General features: G+C 37.9%; 1 protein-coding gene across 2 annotated transcripts in view; it reads left to right on the top strand.

The window, feature by feature from the left end:
* Positions 1-398: 398 nt before the first annotated feature.
* The window catches only part of Capn7 (calpain 7), a 40,192-nt gene continuing 18,614 nt past the window's right edge, over positions 399-21,976 (top strand). For both annotated transcript variants that reach the window (XM_038348655.1, XM_038348654.1), the window contains exons 1-9: positions 399-720; positions 3,451-3,559; positions 8,890-9,047; positions 9,916-9,983; positions 12,054-12,254; positions 14,048-14,134; positions 17,064-17,190; positions 18,950-19,035; positions 20,907-21,000. In XM_038348655.1, coding sequence (XP_038204583.1) covers positions 619-720; positions 3,451-3,559; positions 8,890-9,047; positions 9,916-9,983; positions 12,054-12,254; positions 14,048-14,134; positions 17,064-17,190; positions 18,950-19,035; positions 20,907-21,000 — 1,032 coding nt within the window. In that variant the 5' untranslated portion in view covers positions 399-618. The remainder of the gene's footprint in view (positions 721-3,450; positions 3,560-8,889; positions 9,048-9,915; positions 9,984-12,053; positions 12,255-14,047; positions 14,135-17,063; positions 17,191-18,949; positions 19,036-20,906; positions 21,001-21,976) is intronic.

The raw sequence follows: 21,976 nt of genomic DNA, 5'->3' as shown, positions 1-21,976 counted from the left end.
ACACAATCTCAAGATCACGCAACAGATCATCTCAAGAGCACGTCCTAGCCTCACTTCATATCTCTGATTTATCCCCAATTAATCCAGTTGGCGACGGGAGGTGCTACTGATTGTTTCTTTCCGCCTACCTGACACTTAGTGGATGAAAGGCTCTGAAGCGCATGCTCCTTTTAAGCAAAACCGGAACCGTCTGCCACAACCTCACCCGCGTGGCCGCCTCTCCTAGGCGGCCGTAGAGAAGCCCTCGGCGTCGACCTGGCACCTGCTTCTTCTCGCCCAATCCCACGAAACACCGTTTAGGCCCCGCCCACCTGCGGTGCCTTGAACCCCGCCCTCTCTGGAGGGAGTGCCTTGGGGCCGAGTGCGCCTGCGCAATGCCGCCAGTGGGCGGAGCGAGGACGCGAGGAGGGGAGGATGTGAGGAGGGACGGCCGGGAGGACTCCGAAGCTAAGCTGTTCAGTGCTAGCAGGCGTCCTGGCCGGTTTGAGGGAGTAGAGGCTCCGTCTTCCCTTCCTCCGCCCTCGAAAGTCAACTTCGCCGCTCCGCCCGCGGAGTCTGCGGGCGGCGCGGGCCGGCGTCAGGGCTTGTCTGCCTCCTCCGGCGTGGGGCCTGGGCACCATGGACGCGACGGCGCTGGAGCGGGACGCCGTGCAGTTCGCGCGGCTGGCGGTGCAGCGCGACCACGAAGGCCGCTACTCTGAGGCGGTGTTCTACTACAAGGTAGGGCCAGGCGTCGGGCGGGCTCGGGCCGGCTCCCCGGAGCGAGCGCTGGCGGAGGCGGAGGGGCGGGGTCCTGCTGCCCAGGCCGCGGTCTAGCTGGCAGATGCCCTGGCAGAGGCGGGCGGGGAGTGGACGGCCTCTTCGCTGTACCTTGGCCCTGATGTGTGGCCAGCCGTGGATGATCTGTCATAATATGCCAAGAGGGCATGTTCGATGTAGAAAAGAAAATGTAAATTAGAAAAGAAATGCATCTATTACCAGCATTTGATGTATATGTTAATGGTGGTTTTTCTAAACGTTTGTGTACACGGATTTTTCTCTCCGAAACTTGAATCCTATCGTTTATACTATTTTAACACTTCACTTCTGCGTTGTTCTAGATAATATTTTGTTGCTTGCATGTGCCACACTTGCAGCCTATTCCGTAGTTTGGTTGTGGTCTAGCAATGTAATGATTGCGGGTTCCTTTTGGGCATTTGTGATACTTCTTTTGGATGAATGACTGGGAGCACAATTGCTAAACCAAAGGATCATGCGCTTCCGCAGCTTATCCTGAGGGTTTGCAAACACACCCCTCCTGTTACAGCTTCACGATGTAGGCATCCTTGATTATACAGAGTAGTAACACCCCGCCCCCTCGCATATGTGCTATCAATAAAGCATGGTTTGCTTTCCCTTAATATTTATTGCTTTTATTTTACGATCTACTGTACACTTAGCGACTTTCGGTGTGTTTTAGGATCATTCATTTTAAATTTTCTAATTTTAGATTTTACATCCCTGTGTGTGTGTGTGTGTCTGTGTATCCGTCCGTCCCCATCCGTCCGTATGTGTGTCTGTGTGTCCATGACCCTCTCTCCCTCTGGGATCTAGCTATATAGTGGAGGCTGGTCCTTCTTGCCGTAGCCTCCCCAGGGCTTAGATTTCAGGAATGTGCCACCATGCCTGACTAACAGTTGATAGTTCCTAAAAAGAAAATTCCATTTTAGTTTTGTGAAACGACTTCCCAACTACTAAACCATTGAAACACTGCCACATAGTCTAATGGAGTAGCACCTGCTTATTTGCTTGTAATCCCAGCACTCAGGACGAAGAGGTAAGAGGATCGCTGTGTTCAGGACAGCTTGGACTACATTATAAGACTTTGTCTCAAAAACAAAACCCGATAGTACAATATAAAAATAGCTTTTTTTTTTAAAACAAAAGAAACCATTGAGACATTTTCTTTTAGAAGTTGTAATTTGAAAATTAAAATTCAGATCCTTTGAGGAGGGCTGTGGCTCTCCAGTGCTTCATAAAAACTGGAGTCAGGAGGATCAGCTTAGGGCATATGAGACACTGTGTGTGTGGGGGTGGGGTGGGCAGGGTTGGTCGGTCAGGGGAGAGAGGGAGAGAGATAGAGAGTCCTTTTACCCACATGTAGTCCCCAGCACTTGGGAGGTAAAGAGTGGTGGGTCTTTGTAAGTTTAAGGCTAGTCTGGTCTTCATCTCAGTTTCCAGGCTAACCAAAGTTACATAGTGAAACTGTGTCTTTATTAAGGGGGGGGGGGTGTTGAACTTTGCCCCGATTATGTTTTCACTTTTGAATATAAGTGAAATGAGTAAAATAAGATTAATAGTTATTTGACTTTTTAAAAAGCAAGGTGATTATTTGAAAATCAGTACTTAATGTGAAGGGTAAACTATTTTCAGGTTATTATTTAATTTTGAGAATATTTAATTTATATACAAGGGGTTCAGTTCATTGAAATTTAATGTATTTTAATAATTATGATAAATATATAAGATTAGATATTTAATGTTTGTATGGAAAATTATTTTTTTTCTCCCTTGAAATACTTGCTTTGTGGACCCTGAAGAAATGTTTTCTACCCCATCTGGCTTTTATGGTTGAATTTCTCATGGGTTGTAAACTTCATTTACTGACTTTGTAGGATTCAGTTAAACAGTTTCTGTTTAAAACCTGGTTTGCAAAGTGAAGCTCAGTGGTAGCTGCTTTGGAAACAGCATGAGGCCTGTGATCATAGCACACAGTTGACCTTGGAACAGTGATGGGAAAAGTAGAAGCTCTCTCTCCCTTGCCGGCCGCAGTACAACTGACTATGGAAGTTAAGGAAAACTGGACGGCAAATTAGGCTTTCTTAAGTTTGTTTTATAAAACTGAAATCTACTTTATGTTATTATATTCTACTGTGAGACTTTTAACTTTTACAGTTTATGACTTCTTTAATTGATAATTTGTTTTGGTGATGGTTTTAATTATTTGGTTTTGGTTTTGATGGTTCTGGATATTGAACACAGTGCTTTCCTTACACATGCCAGTCAACTGCTGTGCATAGCTAAGCCCTAGATCTGTTTTCATGCTTTTAAGACTCGGTGTGCCTTTTCACAGTTGTACAGATTACACATAAAAAACACAGAAAACATGTAAGTCACTCAGTGTGTCTTTTCAGAGTATACAGTTTACACATAAGGAACACAAAAAACATGTAAGTCACAACTATTCTGAAGAAATGTTTAATAATTAGGTTCTTCAATTTTAAGCAGAATATAAAAAGGATAATGAAAATGGAAAGATACTAAACTTTTAAACTTACTTGCTGTATAAAAAGAACTTGTAGATGCTTTTGTTTTGTTATGAAATGACTAGAAAATTAGAAAGTAGTAATTAAAATTTGTATTGTGAAAGTCTTTTGAATTCTTTAAATTATATTATTATTATTTTTTAAGGAAGCTGCACAAGCCTTAATTTATGCTGAGATGGCAGGATCCAGCCTAGAACGGATCCAAGAAAAGATCAGTGAATATCTGGAAAGAGTCCAAGCTCTGCACTCTGCAGGTTAGTCAAAGGTGCCACATTACTCCTGTGTTTGTCTTTCCTCTTCATCTTGGATCTTTTTCCAGACATGGTTTCTCTTTGTAGCCCCTAGCTGTCCTGAAACTCACTCTGTAGACCAGGATGGCCTGGAAACCACAGAGACACACCTGCCCTCCTGAGTGCTGGGATTAAAGGTGTGTGCCACTGCCTAGTTTCACCTTCGATCTTGACACTTGCTCTTTCTGTTCGCTGAGAAGAATCTCTTAAAGAGATTTAAGAAATCATGATAGGGAAATAAGAAAAATGCTCCAGATCTATGTAAAGCACACTTTCCTAGTTTTCTCTAGCTGTAGAGATAGTAAATTCTCGATAGTAAATTCTCCACATTGAATTTATTATTGACAGAGTTGCAGTGAATACCATGTCAGAACCTGTTTTAAAGTGTTAGGTCTGACACTAAAGTTAGGACACGAGTTGTTCTTACTGTTTAAAGACTTCAGCAGTAAGCAGTAGATTCTCAGACTTTTCTCTCAGTGTCTTCTACCTTAAGGAACTTTTTTTTTTTTTTAATGTCACACCTTGGAAAGACAACATGTAAACAAAGACCTGGAGCAGCTTGTATTTAGCTTTATGAACTTAGCAGTTGCCACAAGAGATATATTTTTAGTTTAGTGGTCAGTTTTGTTAGAGAAAAAGGGTTTGTGTTCAAAATCTGCTGTTCATATGGGTAGGAAAGAAAAATATTGCTGACCTTTGGCTTAGAAATATATTCATCTCACTGGGTGGTGGTGGTGCACGCCTTTAATCCTGGTACTTGGGAGGCAGAGGCAAGTGGATCTCTGAGTTCCAGGCTAGCCTGGTCTACAGAGCAAGTTCTAGGACAGCCAAGGCTAACAGAGAAACCATGTCTCAAAAACTGAAAAAAAGAAAATATTTGTCTTTAGGATGATTTTTCAATCTTTTATCTTTTTCTGTTGTTGGCTAATTCACAGAGGACTACTCAGGATTTCGTTCTAGATGGGTTCTGTTACTGTCCACCGCTCCTCAGTGGAATGAGTGAACAGTTATAAGCACATAATTAGGATGAAGTCTATGTTACCTGCTTTTGATTCCCTGTTACGACAGTCTTCTGGCTGCTGTACAGTGGTGTCCAGAAGTTGCCTGAGTTATAGGAATTGTTTGACAGAAAGTTACACTAATTGCTGCATTCAGAATATCTTTTTTTTTTGTTTTGTTTTGTTTTGTTTTTCGAGACAGGGTTTCTCTGTGGCTTTGGAGCCTGTCCTGGAACTAGCTCTTGTAGACCAGGCTGGTCTCGAACTCACAGAGATCCGCCTGCCTCTGCCTCCCGAGTGCTAGGATTAAAGGCGTGCGCCACCACCGCCCGGCCATTCAGAATATCTTGTTGGGAGCTCTGGGAGTGGCTCAGCTAGGAGACCTATTTAGCATGCTTTAGGTTCTGGGTTTCCTTCTTAACATGGGGTGAAGGTGCATAGGAGCTGCTGCATGATTAAAAAGAATTTCATTTTCCCAGCCAAGTAAATGAAGCTCTTAAATGTAATTGCCTTGTTTAAAAAATAAGTCACATTATTTCATATACTGTTTTCCAAGAAAATTATTATTATTTTTTTTAATTTATTTTTACTTCATGTGCATTATATGTATGAGTGAGCGTGTTGGGTCTCCTAGAACTGGAGTTACAGACAGTTCTGAACTGCCACGTGGGTGCTGGGAGTTGAACTCGGGTCCTCTGGAAGAACAGTAAATTCTCTTAACTGCTGAGCCATCTTTCCAGCCCCAAGAAAATTATTTTTAAAGTTCATAAAATAATCCTTCAGGATTATTTCCATGATTTCCCTATTCTCTCTATAGATATTTTAGTTTATTTCAACAGTGATGTACTGAATTAATGTTTGAGCTGAGTGGTAAATGGGTGGGTGGTACAGAGCCCACAGGAAGCCCTAAGCCAGATGTGGAAATCTAAAAATAGGAACATTGCAATCTTTTAGAAATCTCTTTCTGAAACATATTAGCCAAATGTGAACATAGACTTATCTAGAAGGAAAAGAATGTGGGATAGTACTAGCTTAGGAGTAGGAACTAGTAACTGAGGGAATTTCCATCTTCTTAGTCCATGGGCTGTTATATTCATTCCAGTCAGTGGTCTCTAAATTCTTCAAGTTCTTCCAACAATTGTGAAAAAAATACAATTTTTCCCCTAGAGAATTAGGAAATATCTCCCTAGTTTGTGTTATATTTTAAAATTTTAAAAATTGCTTTTAAACTGGTGTAGTGGTATGAGCCTGCAGTCCCAGTACTCAGGAGGCTTAAGCAGAAGGATCACTTGAGTCTGAATGTAAGGCCAGCCTGAGCAATATAGCAACAGTGCAGAACAAAAACAGAATGCATTTGATCCTGGAAAGTAAATTCTAAAGTTGATGCTATGAATGTGATTCTTTCTTACAGAAGAATAACACTAATCTCTTAAAGAATATGCCAGTGAAATAAAACTGGAAAAGGATTTTTAATGCAGACAATATCTTAATTGTTTGACTAATATTTTCCTTATTTTGTTCTGTAAATGTATTATATATAGTCTGTGAGAAGTCAGTGTGGTTTCTATATTTATTACTTTAAACAAAAAAAGGACTTTTTCTAAAAACCTTGTTTAGAACCTCAATTTTAGTCAGGTGTGATGAGACATGTTTATAATGCAGATACTTAAAAGGTTGAGGCAGGAGGAGTCTGAGTTTGAGGCTGGCTTGGGCTACATAATGAAACTCTGTCTCAAAATACAAATAAATAGATAAATAAAAATTAAGGTTGTGATGTAGCTTAGTTGGTATAGTGCCTGCCTAAAGGCATGATGCTCTCGATTTGATTCTTTATAACATAAACCACATGTGGTGGCACAGGCCTATCTATAATCCCAACATGCTGGAGGAAGATAATCAGAAGTTCAGGGTCATTCTTGACTGCATAGTAAATTTGAGGACAGCCTGGGCTATATGTGACCACTCTCAAAAAAGTTTCTTTTTAAAGAAAATAGAACCTCAAATTTCAAAATAGCCTGTTGATAGTCAAAAAACTCTTGACAGGATAAGTTAACTTCTGAGTAGAGAAAAATATCAATTTGAAGTTAACAAATGTAGATGTAGAGATTAAGATTATTAGACTGAGTTTCTACTTTAGGTTTCTCATTTTAGATATTTAATGGAAATGAATCAGCTAATAGAGCTGTCTTACTCTTCTGTCATTTGGCTTCTTTCAGTGAGCTTAATGTTTCTAAGATTTATTCATGCTATAGGATGTAGCTAATCATTCTCTGTCCTGCCAGCCAGCTCCCAAATCTCAACACGGAGACTTATTATTAATTATGAAACCTCAGTCCATAGCTTATTTTTGGCTAGCTCTTATAACTTAACCCATTTCTATTAATCTGTGTGCTGTACTGAGGCTCATTTACATCATCTACGTACTGCCCACACTGCTTTCCTGCTACTTCTGTGTCTCCTTGCATTTCTACCCTTCTTCCCAGCGTCCTCTGTGCCTGGAAATCCCGCCTAGTTATTGATTGTTCAGCTTTTTATTAAACCAACCAGAGTGACACTTCTTCACAGTGTACAAAAGATTATTCCACAGCAGTAGGATATATCAGTACTTTATTCCTTTTCATGGCTAGATAGTAGTCCATTGTATTAACATACTACAATTTGTATGCCCATTTATCAAGTGGTAAATATTTGGGTTTTCTCCCTTTTGTCTATTGTGAGTAATGCTGTGCACGTTCAGGTACTACGTACATTCTGTGCATAGTGGACTGTGTACACTCAGGTATAAAATGGCTGCACCATTTTATGCTTATTGTTCCACCAGCAGCATAGCTGGTTCCAGTTTCTTAGTTCCCTTATCTTTTTGCTCTTTTTTTTTTTTTTTGGTTTTTTCAAGACAGGGTTTCCCTGTAGTTTCTAGAGTCTGTCCTGGAACTAGCTCTTGTAGACCAGGCTGGCCTCGAACTCAGAGATTCGCCTGTCTCTGCCTCCCGAGTGCTGGGATCTTCTTACTCTTATTTACAAGCTCTCTCTCCCTCTCCTCTTCTCTCTGTGTGTGGAGAGTGCTGGGAATTGCCTGATATATGCTAAACAAGTGCCCTGCCACTGAGCAGTATCCATAGCTCTGCAACACCTTTTTTTAAAGACTAGACCTTGCTGTCCAGCTTCAAACTCTGATACCCCTGTCTCCACCTTCCAAGTGCTGGGATTACAGAGCTCTGCCTCCAGTATTGCCTTGTTAATGACTTTTATTTTTAGCCATACTGATGGATTATATCTCCTTGAGTTTTGATGTGCATTGCTTGAGGAGTAATGATGTTGAGCATCTACACATGTGCTGTGGACTGGAGAGATGGCTGAGGAGTTAAAAGTACTTGTTCTTGCAGAGGTCCCACATGGTGATTCACAACTGTCTGTAACTCCAATTCCTAGGAATCTTATACCCTCTTCTGACCTCAAGGGCACCAGGCATGATCGAGTGTATAGATAGATGTACATGCAGGAAAAACACCCATGGACATAAGCACATCTTTCAAACAAAACACAAACACACACAAAAACAAATTGAAATACTTATTTCAAAGACCTGTAAAAGCATGATGGCTTCTTCTGTACTCAGATGGATAAGAAAAGTGGGAACTTACCATCCTGGTCTAGTATTATCTGTACTATGTACTAAAAAATACCTTAAAATATGATGATTGCTACTTCTCGCCCATCTCATCCCTTCCTCCTCTTCCTTTCTCCTCCTCCTCTTTTCCTTTCTCTTCCTTTTCACTTCTTCCGCTTTTCCTTTTCTTGTAGTAGCCATAGAGCCCAGGGCATCCTATGAAGCAAGTTTGTTCTGCCCCTGAGATATGCCCCCAGCCCTATGTGTTTCTTAATAGTTAGCATGTTCCAAGTTTTTAATTTGTTCATGTGGAGGGAGAAGTATATGAGGAAGACTCTCCTTTTTATTGCTTTTTATTCTAATGAAGGGAGTGCTAGTAGAAAACAATTCAGGGGAAATTTTCAATAAAGCATTTCTAATACCCTGTCTCTGATGTCTGAACAATTGGGCTTGGCCAGGGGACTTAAGATTAGAGAGAGAAAGGAGAAATTATTCCTCTTTAAAAAGATGTTTGTTGTATAGCTTGCTAAGTCTTTTAAATGAGGGATGTAAAGTTTAGTAAGGAATGTCTTAAATATATTAAAATGTTGGTACTCCCTTGCTACATTTAAATAATCTTTCTACATTTAAATAATCTTTCTACGTTTTTTTTTTTTTTTTTTTTTTTTTTTTTTTTTGTTCTGTACTAGTTCAGTCAAAGAGTGCTGATCCTTTGAAATCAAAACATCAGTTGGATCTGGAGCGTGCCCATTTTCTTGTTACGCAAGCCTTTGATGAGGATGAAAAGGGAAATGTGGAAGATGCCATAGAATTATATACAGAAGCTGTGGATCTCTGTCTAAAAACCGTAGGTATAGTTATGAGTTAAATTTGATGGAATTATGTTAGGAAATTGCTTCCCTTACTCATGAATTTTATTTAATTTGAAGGAACCCCTACATTATATTGTTATGAATAAAACTAATTTAATCTTCATTGAAAATGTTGAGTAGATCACTAATAATAGAGTTTTATACCTTATTAAAGTTTAGCTGCTACTGAATCACTAAGCAATTGCTTTTAAAACATTATATTTGCTTATTATTATATTTAAACTGTTTAAGGTTATCATGTGACTAAAACTACTATAAGAAGGTTCACCATCATGAATCTGTAAATTTAGCATAAACTTTTTTCAATTTCATACAGTAAAAAATAAAGTAGTAGTTTGGGAGAGCTTCATTAACTTGCAATATAAAATCTATATGCTGAGTGGCTCTTAGTACTCCCTGATGGACCTTGATTGAGATGCTCAGCTTCAAGGGGCATCTAGTACTTAAGAGTACCATGCATTTAGGAGGAGGATGATGAGGTAATATAGTAGAGGATGTTCCCATTGTCTTTCACATGGAAGCTTTTTGGCAGGCTGTTGTGGTAAGAAAAACCATCCACTTTGATTTCTACAACCCTGGAGAACGTAGATAAGTGCTGGTCTCCCTGGTTCCTCCTGCGCAGCCTTCCCATGGTCCATGTTTACACATGTATGGTCTAGTTCACATTGTCTACAGAAATGGGACAAAATGCTCAGTATGGTTTTAAGTGATAACCTTTAAAGACAGAAATAAAATGTTGTCTTTATTTACTCGTAATTTCAAGAAATATATTTAATTTTGCATAGAAATATGGATTAAGCAAATTAAAGAACTATGCTTTAGAATGTCTCTCTTTCTCTTAAGTCTTATGAAACTGCTGATAAGACTCTGCAAAATAAATTGAAACAGTTGGCTCGACAGGCACTAGATAGGTGAGTTTTCTCACTTAAGTTCTTATCAATGGACAGCATGAATTTTGCTCTTTTTTTTTTAATCATAACATCTAAATGTGTGGTAGAGGTCTAAATGTTAGTCCATAAGCTGAGACTCAGTGCTTCAGACCAGGTAAGTAGCCCATTCATTAGTCAAGAAGTCTTTCAGTTTTTGCTTATTTAGAGAATTAACTGTGATGTTTGGTTTGTTTTATTGCCCTGTTACTGAGTGTCTGTGGTAGTCTTGTGACTTGACCCAGGACCTCGTGTATGGTGTTCATTCTACCACTGAACCATATTCCCAGCTCCCCGCAATCATATTTCAGATGGAATACTTTCTCTGTGTTGTATAATATCAGACTTCCAAAACAGCCTTTTCAGAAAGCCGTCCAGAGTTGCTATTAAAAGATAGACATTGAGAATGGCCTTGCGTTCACCCCCAACATCAAATTGTATATGTTGCCTTCATCTTAAGCTTGTGTCCTGAGACTTGCTAGACACATTTTACTTAAAGTTGAGTTTCCTCCAACACTTTCATTCTGATTGCTCTTCTTGTTTCAATATTCTTTTCCATTGTTATTACCGCATTGTGGGATATAAAAAAAGACCAGTTTGTTGTATTTTTTGTTGATGTCTGTGTTACATTCAACCTTTATTCCCTAAGTGGAAACTTGAGAAGACAGAGTTGCCTATTTTGTTCACTGCTTAAGTGAGCACCCTGCAGAATGCCTAATGTAGATGTGTTCAGCATGTATTTGGTGAATGAATGGATCTGTGTAAGTGAATAATGCTGCCTCTTTCAAGAGCTGAGGTAGAAAACTACTTTCTTGTAAAGGAAGGGAGTAGAAATTTCATCTATTCCTAGAATGTGAATTTTTGAAATTCTTAGTTTGAAGCTTTACCTGTAGCTGTGTTCTGGTCCTTTCATTGCAGAATAGCTTATCCCTTCTCTCCTTCGTCATCAGTGGAGCTTTAGTTTGTTTACCCAAACTCATGAAGTGTGAGCACTTGACACAGTTGCCTTCTCCAGTTTCCGTGACATGGGAATCACCGTGTTCACCGGGCATGGTTGCCTTCTCCATCATGATTTCTTTTATCAGCTCTAATCATAGTTGGTTTTTATTCTTGTGTAGATAAAGCCATCCAGTATTTCTGAGTCCTTCCTAGGTGAAGGTAGGTAGGGCAAGGTATCATTTAGATCATCCTTTGTGGATCTGCTGAAGGAAGATTAAGGACCTTCTTCTAGGAAAATGTATGTCTAGTGTTCTTGGCATATAATTTTGGAGTGTTATAAGATTCATGAAGCTCATATGTGGATCTTAGGTGAAGAACGTTTTTAGATTGTTAGTTCTTTGACAGAACAGTCAAAATCCCCTTGCATGTCATGTAATGCCCCCTGTCAATCAATTCCTACTTTTCTCTCACCTCGTCTCCTGCTGTCTCTCACTTGTACTTTTGACGGGGCCTGTATCCATCCTTTGATGTTACCATAGCTTGCTCTGCTGTTTGGTACTGCTGTGTGTTCTTCACTGCAGAGAAAGTTCTCTAAGACTCAAGCATTAAGTCTCAGTGCCCTTCCCTCCATTCACCCTCTTTTCTTGGTGACTAGGGCTATTATTTCTTTTGTGTATTCATTTGCATGAAACGTTTCTGTCCTGGCATCTGTCGTTTTGACACAGTTGTCTTTTTTTATCCACAAAAATCTTAAGGATATGATTTATACATTATTATATATATACCCTTTACCTTGCATATAATAAATAAAATGTTCATTTAAGTATTACTTACAAAATATGTACAGTAGCTTACATGGAGAAATTTTGGTTAGTATGTAAGGATTTTATGAACTGATTTTACATTAGGGTACTTTACTAACTCAAAGTAAGTTTTGTGTCCTGTAAGTTTAAATGAAATACCCAAGAGGTAGAGGCAGGAGGATCAGGGCTTCAAGGCCAGATTGCTACATAGCAAGTTTGAGGCCAGTCTCTTTATTGAGACCCTGTTTCATAAAAGGCAAAATCATAAATGTAAGAAAAAAACTAGAACAATTCTTCTGTGCTTCTGTTTTAGAGCAGAAGCATTGAGTGAACCTTTGACAAAGCCATTTTGCAAACTCAAATCAACAAATATGAAAGTGAAGACTGCCCCCGTAAGAACACATTTTCCTCTGGGACCTAATCCTTTCCTTGAAAAGCCTCAGCCATTTATAAGTCCACAATCATGTGATGCCCAAGGACAGAGATACACAGCAGAAGAAATAGAAGTACTCAGGTAAATCCACTCATGACTCAGGGTAATGAAAACTTTAACCAGTACAGACCATTTTATTTGGAATTACATGAATAATTACATAGCAGTATGGCAGGCTGCTAATTTTCTGTGTACCTTTGTAACCACAAGTCTTATGGGGATGGAGGGTTACTTTGAAATAGCCAGCAAACAAAAGTCTGGAGTTGTGAATCCTTTAATTTGTTTGGTTTTTTTCAAGACAGGGTTTCTTAAAAAAAAAAAAAAAAAAAAAAGACAGGGTTTCTCTGTATAGCTCTGGCTGTCCTGGAGCTCTCTCTATAGACCAGGCTGGCCTAGAACTCACATAGATCTGCCTGCCTCTGCCCTTTGAGTGCTGAGATTAAAGATGTGCACCACCGCCTGGCTACTTTTCACTTTTTAAGAGTTAAAAAAAAAATGAAAACAGAATTATGACAGAGACCACTTTGTAAAACCTAAAGTGTGTATTATGTCAGAAAATGTTCATAGACTTCTGATCTAGACAGACAGTTCTGTGTATTTGAAAGCAGTCTTGGGGGCTATTAAAAATTGAAAGCCTGAGTTTGACATAGAACTTGCCTGTAATCCCAGCACTCTGGAGAAAGGATACTTATAAATTCAGGTTCAAGGCCAGCCTGGGCTGCAAAGGAAACCCTGCCTCAAAATAACAAACAAAACAAACAACAACAACAACAACAAAAAAAAACCCCAGTAACAGCAAAACCCACGATAATGTAGAGATCCTTTACTGTCTTCTGAACCAGTTGATCAGGTGAAAGAGGATAAATCTCTGAACCAGCTGATGGTTCTTGAGTTGGGCAGGTCATATAGATGTTAATTTTAAGTTTTCAGAGATTGAGCTGAAAGGAACAGTGTTCCCTCCTTGGTCACAGCCTTCCAGAGCATTTTCCTTTTTTCCTGAAGATTTACATTACACATCTCTTAGTTTGGTTCCTTTGCCTAGGAAAAATAGTATGTAAACAAACACAGTAGAAACAAAACAATAACAAAAGGGTCCTTTTAAAGATGAGGCTTTAAATTACTGAGTGTCTTAATTAGGGTTGTTATTGCTATGATAAAACACCATGACCTAAGCATTTTAGGGAGGGAAGGGTTTATTATTCAACTATGCTTCCACGTCACTGTCCATCATCAAAGGAAGTCAGGAACTCAGGCGAGGCAGGAGCTCACATAGATACCATGGAGGGGTGCAGCTTACTGGGTTGCTCCTCATGGCTTGCTCAGCCTTTTTCTTATAGAATGCAGGGCCACCAGCCCAGGGATGGCACTCAGAATGAACTGGTCAATCACTAAGAAAATGCCCTACAGGCTTGCCTACAGCCTGATTCTATGGAGGCATTTTCTCAATTGAGGCTAGCCAGTACAGTGAGAATTCATCATTTTGGCTACTCAGAATCTGTATACTACTTTTGTATATACTGCACATTTGAAGTTCCACACTGTAACAAAACAACTCTTTTCAAACACAACTATCCTTCTTACAAGTGAAAATGATTGCCGGGCAGTGGTGGTGTATGCCTTTAATCCCAGCACTTAGGAAGTAGAGGCAGGGGTATCTCTGTGAGTTCAATGCAAGAGCTAGTTCCAGGACAGGCTCCAAAGCAACACAGAGAAACCCTGTCTTGAAAAAACCAAAAGAAAAAGAAAAAGAAACTTTTCCTTCAGTATTAGCTAAAAGACTGAGATGCTATTGTATTTTAAACTTAGAGTTTAACTAAAATTGGTGATTTATAAGATAGACTTGAAAACTTAGATCTTTTTCTTGTGCCTTATAGGACAACATCAAAAATAAATGGAATAGAATATGTTCCTTTCATGAGTGTTGATCTGAGGGAACGTTTTGCTTATCCAATGCCTTTTTGGTAAGTAAACACATTTAACTTTTATTTCCAGTACTCTGAAGTTCAATTTAATTCATAGCTTTGAAGTTAAATTTTATATGCAAAGTTGGTTGGACAAGAGGATTATTTATGGGAAAGAGGTGGAAAAATAAAGAGGTTGAAATAAAGATCTGAACAACATGAAGTTGTCAGTTTAATAGAGTGCCATGATAGAGAACCATTATATCTCATTGATCTTAATTGGCTTGGTTATGGGCTCAAGGGGATTTTTTTAACCTAACATTATAGACATAGTGCTTAATATAATAAATATAATACTTGGTACAGTGTAAGTACTGGGCAACCATTCGTCTAGTTAATGATTGGATCACAGTAGAAAAAACCCCAGAAAGTAATCTAAGTGTTTAGAGATATACTCAAATGCCTACACAAAAGATACTATAATTGTGAAATTATTAGAGTAAATCACTCTAGTATGTGCTATATCTATGTACTTACACTAGTGTATGATTATATTTAAGGAGATATAAATTTGTGTTTTCAGTTTAAATGTAGCAAATTAAATTACATTTCTCATACGAGAATGTCCAAAAGAAAAATATAGCATGAATAATAAAAGTTGAGACAATTAATAATATAATTGAAAAAGTAAAACATGAAATACAAAAACTCCTTTAATTTGCAGGAGATCAATGTGTTCACGGTGGTGTGGCCATAGACAAAGCTCCCTCGGTTTAGGAATTAGTATTCCTAAATTGGGATTTCTAAGTTCCACAGCTAGAAGTTCCCCCTCCACTTTTTCTTTTTTTGATAATTACTTGCTTAGTACATGTCTTAGATCATGTCTGTTTAACTAAGTTCCACCCTGTATCTAGCACAATATCTCTTTTTTTCTTTTCTTAAAATTTCTATAATATCTCTTTATAGTAAATACTCAAGATTTACTTACTGAGTGAATTATATTTGAAATTATAATATATTGAATTATATTATCTATTTGAAGAATAGATAAATACTAAAATTGACTAAGTGGCAGTATTTTCCCACTTTTGTCATCTAAATTATTTTACATAGAGAATAATTATAAGAAAAAATGTAAAAATTTAAATTCATTTAACAGATTGACAGGGAAAAGGCTTCATAATTTAACTTAATTTCGAGCAGTGGTTCTCAACCTTTCTAATGCTGCGACCCTTTCTCATGTTGTGGTGACCCCCCAACCATAAAATTATTTCGTTGTTACTTTATAACTGTAATATTGCTACTTTTATGAAATGTAATATAAATAACTGATATGCAGTATATCTTATATGGGACTCCCCCAAAGGGCTTATGACCTGCAGATTGAGAACCAATGATTTAGAGACTGATTTAAATTTTTTTTTGTATTCTGGTGATATGTTAACCTTTAAATCATAAGCATTGTAGTTTATAAAATACTTTAGTACCCTTATGAGTCTAAGAAATGTGTTTAACACTGACTTTAATCACCTAACAGTGATTTGAGAGAACAAATACCGTGGAATCTTCAGTTTATTCTATAGTATCTGTTACATGGAAGGCTAATAATGGATGAGCAATAGATAAAATTATAGGCTTGAATTAGTTTTGATTTTCTTCCTTACGAGTTTGTGATTGCTGTCCTTTAAACTCCTAAGTTTACTGAGCCCTGTCTCTATTTATACTCGGCTCCTGATATTACACAGGTTCTAGCTAAAGTGTTACCTAAACAGCACAGGTTCTGTGAGGTGATGATCAGAATTTTTGAGAGTCTAGGTATGACGGCACACCTGCAGTCACAGTACCCTGAAGGCAGAGGTAGGGTGATCATAAGTTCAAGACCACTTCTCAAAATGTAAAAACAACAAAACGTTTTTAAGCAGTGTTGTGGGCAGTTGTTTCTACCCAAGAGATTTGCAACAACATGGGCTCATAAAAGTCTAGAGGTGTCCTACCTACAGTGAAGAAACTAGTACTTTAAGTTTTCAGGTCATACTTGAGCACAAAATCTTCTTTATCTAATACTCATAAGCATTCTTGGATAAAAGAACTACACAAATTTGTTTTAGTTTGCATATTACACATTACCGCAAAATCTTTTGAAATCCAAAGAGACCCATGTTGCCATTGCTGTAGGAAGGTGAAGACTTGGGGTTTGGGGAGGTAGGCGGTTTTTATTTGGGTTTTATGTCAGCTTTAAAGAGATCCTACAGCACAGAGTGAGTACAGTGCAGTGGGTGACATGGTGGATGTGGTGCCACAGGCTTGGACTCGCTTGTCACCTCTTAGCTTCATGACCTTGGTGACCAACCAGTTTATGCTTGTCTAAAAAGTTCTTAACTGAGTAGTTATTTTGAGCATTTAAGTGGAGAATAATATATAAAGCATGTTGGTGTGATGCTTGGCACAAGGTCCCTGTTTAGTAAATTTGCTGGTCTCTCTGCCCTTTCAAGAGCAAGGGAAGGAGCTGGTAGTTTCCTAGGTCCTCAGTAGATCAGTGTGTATTGTTAATGACTCCATTTTATTGCTGAGTTTCCTGACCATCATAACTATGCTAAGTGTCTATACCATATTTTTAAGTAAATATAAACTTCTGTCTTCACTTTTTTTTTTTTGGTTTTTCGAGACAGGGTTTCCCTGTAGTTTCTAGAGCCTGTCCTGGATCTAGCTCTTGTAGACCAGGCTGGTCTCGAACTCAGAGATCCACCTGCCTCTGCCTCCCGAGTGCTGGGATTAAAGGCGTGCGCCACCACCGCCCGGCTACTTTTATTTTTTTAAACTGGAGAAGGTGTTCAGGTTGACTGATTTTAAGGTTAAGTGTAAAGAGCCAGATCTGACTGATTATTTCAGGAAGACAGAAGTGTAGCTGTGTGAAATTTGTGCCAAAAAGGAGGTTTAAATTAATTATTATTTAAATTAATATATTCTTTAACTTTTATTGTTTTCTCAGTGATAGATGGGGCAAGCTTCCATTATCACCTAAACAAAAAACTACATTTTCTAAATGGGTACGACCAGAAGATCTCACCAACAATCCTACAATGATATACACTGTATCCAGTTTTAGTATAAAGCAGGTAAACATTTATTTTGTATAATGTTTAAGAAAATTGGTACTCTAAGGAAATTTGAATTTAGATTTGATTTTTATTAGATTGTATATATTTAGATGCATAAGTATAATTGCAAAAATTTCTCATCCTTCTCATTATTTCCAGCTTGGTTTGATAGCACATACCTATAATCTCAACTCTCATGGTTTAATGCTGTCGTGGGCTACATAGTAAGTTTGAGACCAGTCTGAGCTACATAACAAGATAAATCTCAAAATGAGACCAAAAATTTGTCATTTTTTTTCTTCTGAGATAGCATCTTGCTCTGTTGCCTGAGCTGGCCTTAAATACAGTAATCGCGCCGGGCGGTGGTGGCGCACGCCTTTAATCCCAGCACTCGGGAGGCAGAGGCAGGCGGATCTCTGTGAGTTCGAGACCAGCCTGGTCTACAAGAGCTAGCTCCAGGACAGGCTCTAAAGCTGCAGAGAAACCCTGTCTCGAAAAACCAAAAAAAAAAAAAATACAGTAATCGCCAACATCAGCCTCCCAAGTAGCTGAGATCACGGGTGTGTGTCACCATGCCTAGTGCATTCTGTGCATTCTGTCTTTAACATTTAGAAAATAATATGAGAAACTGTTCTGAGCAATTACAGATTTTTTTTTCCAATAATGGGAATTGAATTTGGGATCTTGTGCATGCTAGGCAATCACTGTATAACTGAGCTACAACCCAAGCCCCAAGTATAGATTTTTGCATTTGTAGATGTGAAACTTGAGAATTGAATTTTATACTTGTCAAGGAAATTTTATACTTAATTATTTAAGTATTTAACTCTTGGAGGCTAGGGAAGTCCCTGCTGCATAAGCATAAAGACCTGAATTTGCATCCTCAGAAACACGTAAAAATTCAGGAGGGGATGGAGATGGCTCAGTGGGTAGGAACACTGGCTGCTCCTTCTGAGGACCCAGGTTCAATTTCCAGCACCTACATGGAATCTCATACTTGTTTGTAACTGTAGTTCCCGGGGGATTGAATGCCTTCTAATTTCTTTGATCAGTGGGCACACATGTGGTGCACAGAATTATATGCAGACTGAACACCCATACACATAAAAATTTTTAAAAAGGAAAAGGATGGCTGCATACTACTGTAACCCTGCCGTGGGGATGCAGATAAGTGATCCCTGATGCTATCTGGCCAGCCAGCCTACTTGAATTGGGAAGCTTCAAGTTCAGTGAAAGACCCTCTCAAGAGTAAAGGGCGGATAAGTTTGGTTCCCACTGCATGATATGGAGGTCATAAGCCTGCAACTCCAGCTTCAGGGGATCCAATGTTCTCTCTTGTCCTCCTTGAGTTTCCACACTCCATGTGCACATACAACCCAAAATAGACACATACAGAGATACATAGTTAAAAATAAACACAGACACACATACACGTATATTTTAAAAGTAAAAGGTAGAAAGTGATTGAATGGAACATACTTATCATTGACCTTGGGCCTACGTATACACATATGCCTATGTGTACATGCTTACACTCACACTAATACACCACCCCATAAAAGTATATAATATACCACAAACCTAAAAGTCTTCATTGGGATACTTTTTCTAGGATTTGTCTGGATAAAATATATGAGTTAGTAACATGACAGTTCTATTTTTCTATTTGAATAATAACCAAGATATTTAGTATAAAAGCTAAGGTGGTAGGTGTAATGTATAAATATTGTACAAATGCTGAAGTTACATGAATGAAAGAATATGTTCTTATTAACAGACAATAGTATCAGATTGTTCCTTTGTGGCTTCATTGGCTATCAGTGCAGCTTATGAGAGACGATTCAATAAGAAGTTGATTACCAGGTAAATTTTTGTGTTTGTCCTTTATATAATTGTTACTTAACTGGAAATTTAAGGCTTAGACCATATGCATGTAGTAGTGGAGAGGGTATATCACTAGATTATTATGACCCTTCTGTGGGTTAAATAGATGATTCCTGAATGTGGGAAGTTCGTCTAAAGAACGTACATACGTTGCAAAATAATGTATGTGGAATGTGTTTAGAAATTGATGTAATTAAGGTAGAAACCATGTCCTATTTATACTTGGTAATTTTAACTGTACAGAAAGTTAGCCACTAGATGACTGGTTATTGAAAACTTGGAATAGGTTAAGATGGGTGGCAAGTGCAAGATGTACATGAGATTTTGTAAACTTAACATACAAATTGTAGAACTGGAAAATATCTCTAAGTATTGAGTATTTGTTGGTATCATAATTGGATTGGATTAAGCAAAATATATTATAGAATGAATCTGATTTTTAACTTTTTTGTTTGTTTTTAAAGACATGGTCTTCATGTTGCCTGACTGGCCTCAAACTTAACAAAGATTTACCTGCTTCTGCCTCCCTTGTGTTGAGATTTCATCTTTAACTTTTAACATGGCTACAGGAAAATATAAGATGGCATGCATTTCTGTTGACAATAACAGCTCTAAATTGTATTGAAATGTTTGAGTTTTGTTCAGTTTTTGAAAGTTATATTAAGCTTAAAAGCACTCAGTATAATTATAACCATGCTTTTGTTTAGCTTGTCCTAAGAATAAAAGATAAATCAGGCAGTGCTTAGTTTCATTTATTTGCCATATAAATAAACGATTTGGAATGTGCTTGATTTGGTGCACACTTTTAAAAGAAAATTGGTAGTGAAAGTTCTTAAAATATCTCATTGTATAATTTAAAAAATTTTTAAATGTGTACGGATAGATGTTTTGCTTGCATGCATACATGCATATCTGTGCACCACATGCCTTTTGTGCAACTTTGTAATTTATTAATTATATGATCATATATGTTGTGTCTTTACTCTCTACACAAAAGTTGTCTAGTGCCCTTAGAAATTAGATGAGGGTTTTGGATTGCCTGGATCTGGAGTTAAAATGGGTATTAGCCACTGTGTGGATGCTAGCAACAGATCCCAGGTCCTTTGCAAAGACAAGAAGTACTTTTTTAAGTGCTAAGTCATCTCTCTAGAATTCATTATATACTTTTAATTTTGTGTAGCCTTATTAGAATGGTGCTAAGTGCTTTAATTGTATTTATTGAAATGATCTTTTAAAAACCATTGATAAAAGATAATTATAACTGGCTTAAAATATATTTATTCAGTATGTGATTTATTAAAACTTGTAGTTAAAAACTGAGTACTATAGACTGTAGTTCAGTTAATAAAGTGCTTGCCTAGTACACGGGGCCCTGGGTTCAATCTTCAATATTGTATAAACTTATAATGGAGTACACCTATCATCCTGCCATTCTGGAGGTGGAAGCTGGAAGATCAGAAGTTCAAAACCCTCCTCTGCCTTATAGTTAGAAGCCAGCCTGAAGTATTTAAGACCCTAACACAGAATATTGTGAAGATTTATGCTCTAGTTTATGATTTTAGAAGATATTTCCTTAAGCTGGGAATGGTGGTACTTTTGGTAGGTTGATGCAGGAAGCTTATGAGTTCAAGATCAGCTTGGCTACATAATGAGACCCTATATCAAAAGGAAAACCAAAACCAAGAAATGTTTAAAATATTAAAATAAAATAGTCTGTTCATTTTTATAAAGTTTGGAAGAAAATATTTATTAGTGAATGGCTTATATTTAAATGTAATGTAAAATTTTATATATTAGTTGATGCTGAATATTAACATTGGTATTTTAATACCTATTTTTTCTTTCCAAAGCATAATTTATCCACAGAATAAGGATGGAGAACCAGAGTACAATCCCTGTGGAAAGTATATGGTAAAACTTCACCTCAATGGTGTCCCAAGGAAGGTGAATATCTTTTTCCTTCCCAATCCCTACTTCCATCTCTTCTTTCTTCACCTCTTCTCCCTTGAATCTTGAGGGAAACAAACTAAGTTGACTGTGTAAAGATTTTAAAAGTCAATTTGGTTGATTTGAATATGTGATATATTGTATATACTACTACCAATAGAATCATTTGTTAGTAATTAAAAATAAAACAAGTTGAAATTTTTCTAATTTGTGTGTATTTGTGTGCATGCATTACATGTGTGCAGGTGCCTGTGGAGGCCAGAAGAGGGCGTCAGGTCCCTGGGACTAGAAATTACAGGTCCTTGTAAACTGATATGGGTACTAGGAGCTCAATTCTGGCCTCTCGAGGAGCAGCGAGTGTTCTTAACCACTGAGCTGTCTTTATAGCCCCATAAAAATATTTTCTTACAGATTTCATTGTTTTGCCCAAATTGTCTTCAGTTGGTCTCAAGTGATCCTCATGAATAGCTGGAGCTATAGGTATGAGTCACTGCACTAAAGTCTTTTTTAAAAATTGGTTTTCAAATACCTTATGCAGAGTTCTAAAAGAATTGCTAATGATTGACAATTTTTAATCTGATCTAAATTTTTGTTTTGCTTCCTTTTTTTCTGACAGGGTGTGGTTAATGTATCCCATTCCTGCCTCAACCCTGTAATGCTTTTGCCTCACCTTGAGAACAATGGAAAGGCTCTTTAACTCTTTTAATTAAAAGGAAATGAGGATCAGCCAAATTGTTTCATGGGTAAAGGCACTTCCCTTGCAAACCTAGTGGATGAGTTCAATTCTTGGAATGTAAATGTGGAAGGGGACTTGAGTGCCTTCACTCCTGCTATGACATATCCTTCCACACGTGTACATGCATCATACACATTCACACATAATAGTAATATTTTTTAAAAAAAATTATAAATTAACAAGAGGTTGGTGGTACATGACTTTACTTCCAGCATTCAGGAGACAAAGGCAGGCAGA

The sequence above is a fragment of the Arvicola amphibius genome, chromosome 12, assembly GCF_903992535.2.
Source record: "Arvicola amphibius chromosome 12, mArvAmp1.2, whole genome shotgun sequence".
Classification (NCBI taxonomy): Eukaryota; Metazoa; Chordata; class Mammalia; order Rodentia; family Cricetidae; genus Arvicola; species Arvicola amphibius.
Note: the sequence above shows the minus strand (reverse complement) of the source record. Positions and strands in the feature narration are given on the sequence as shown.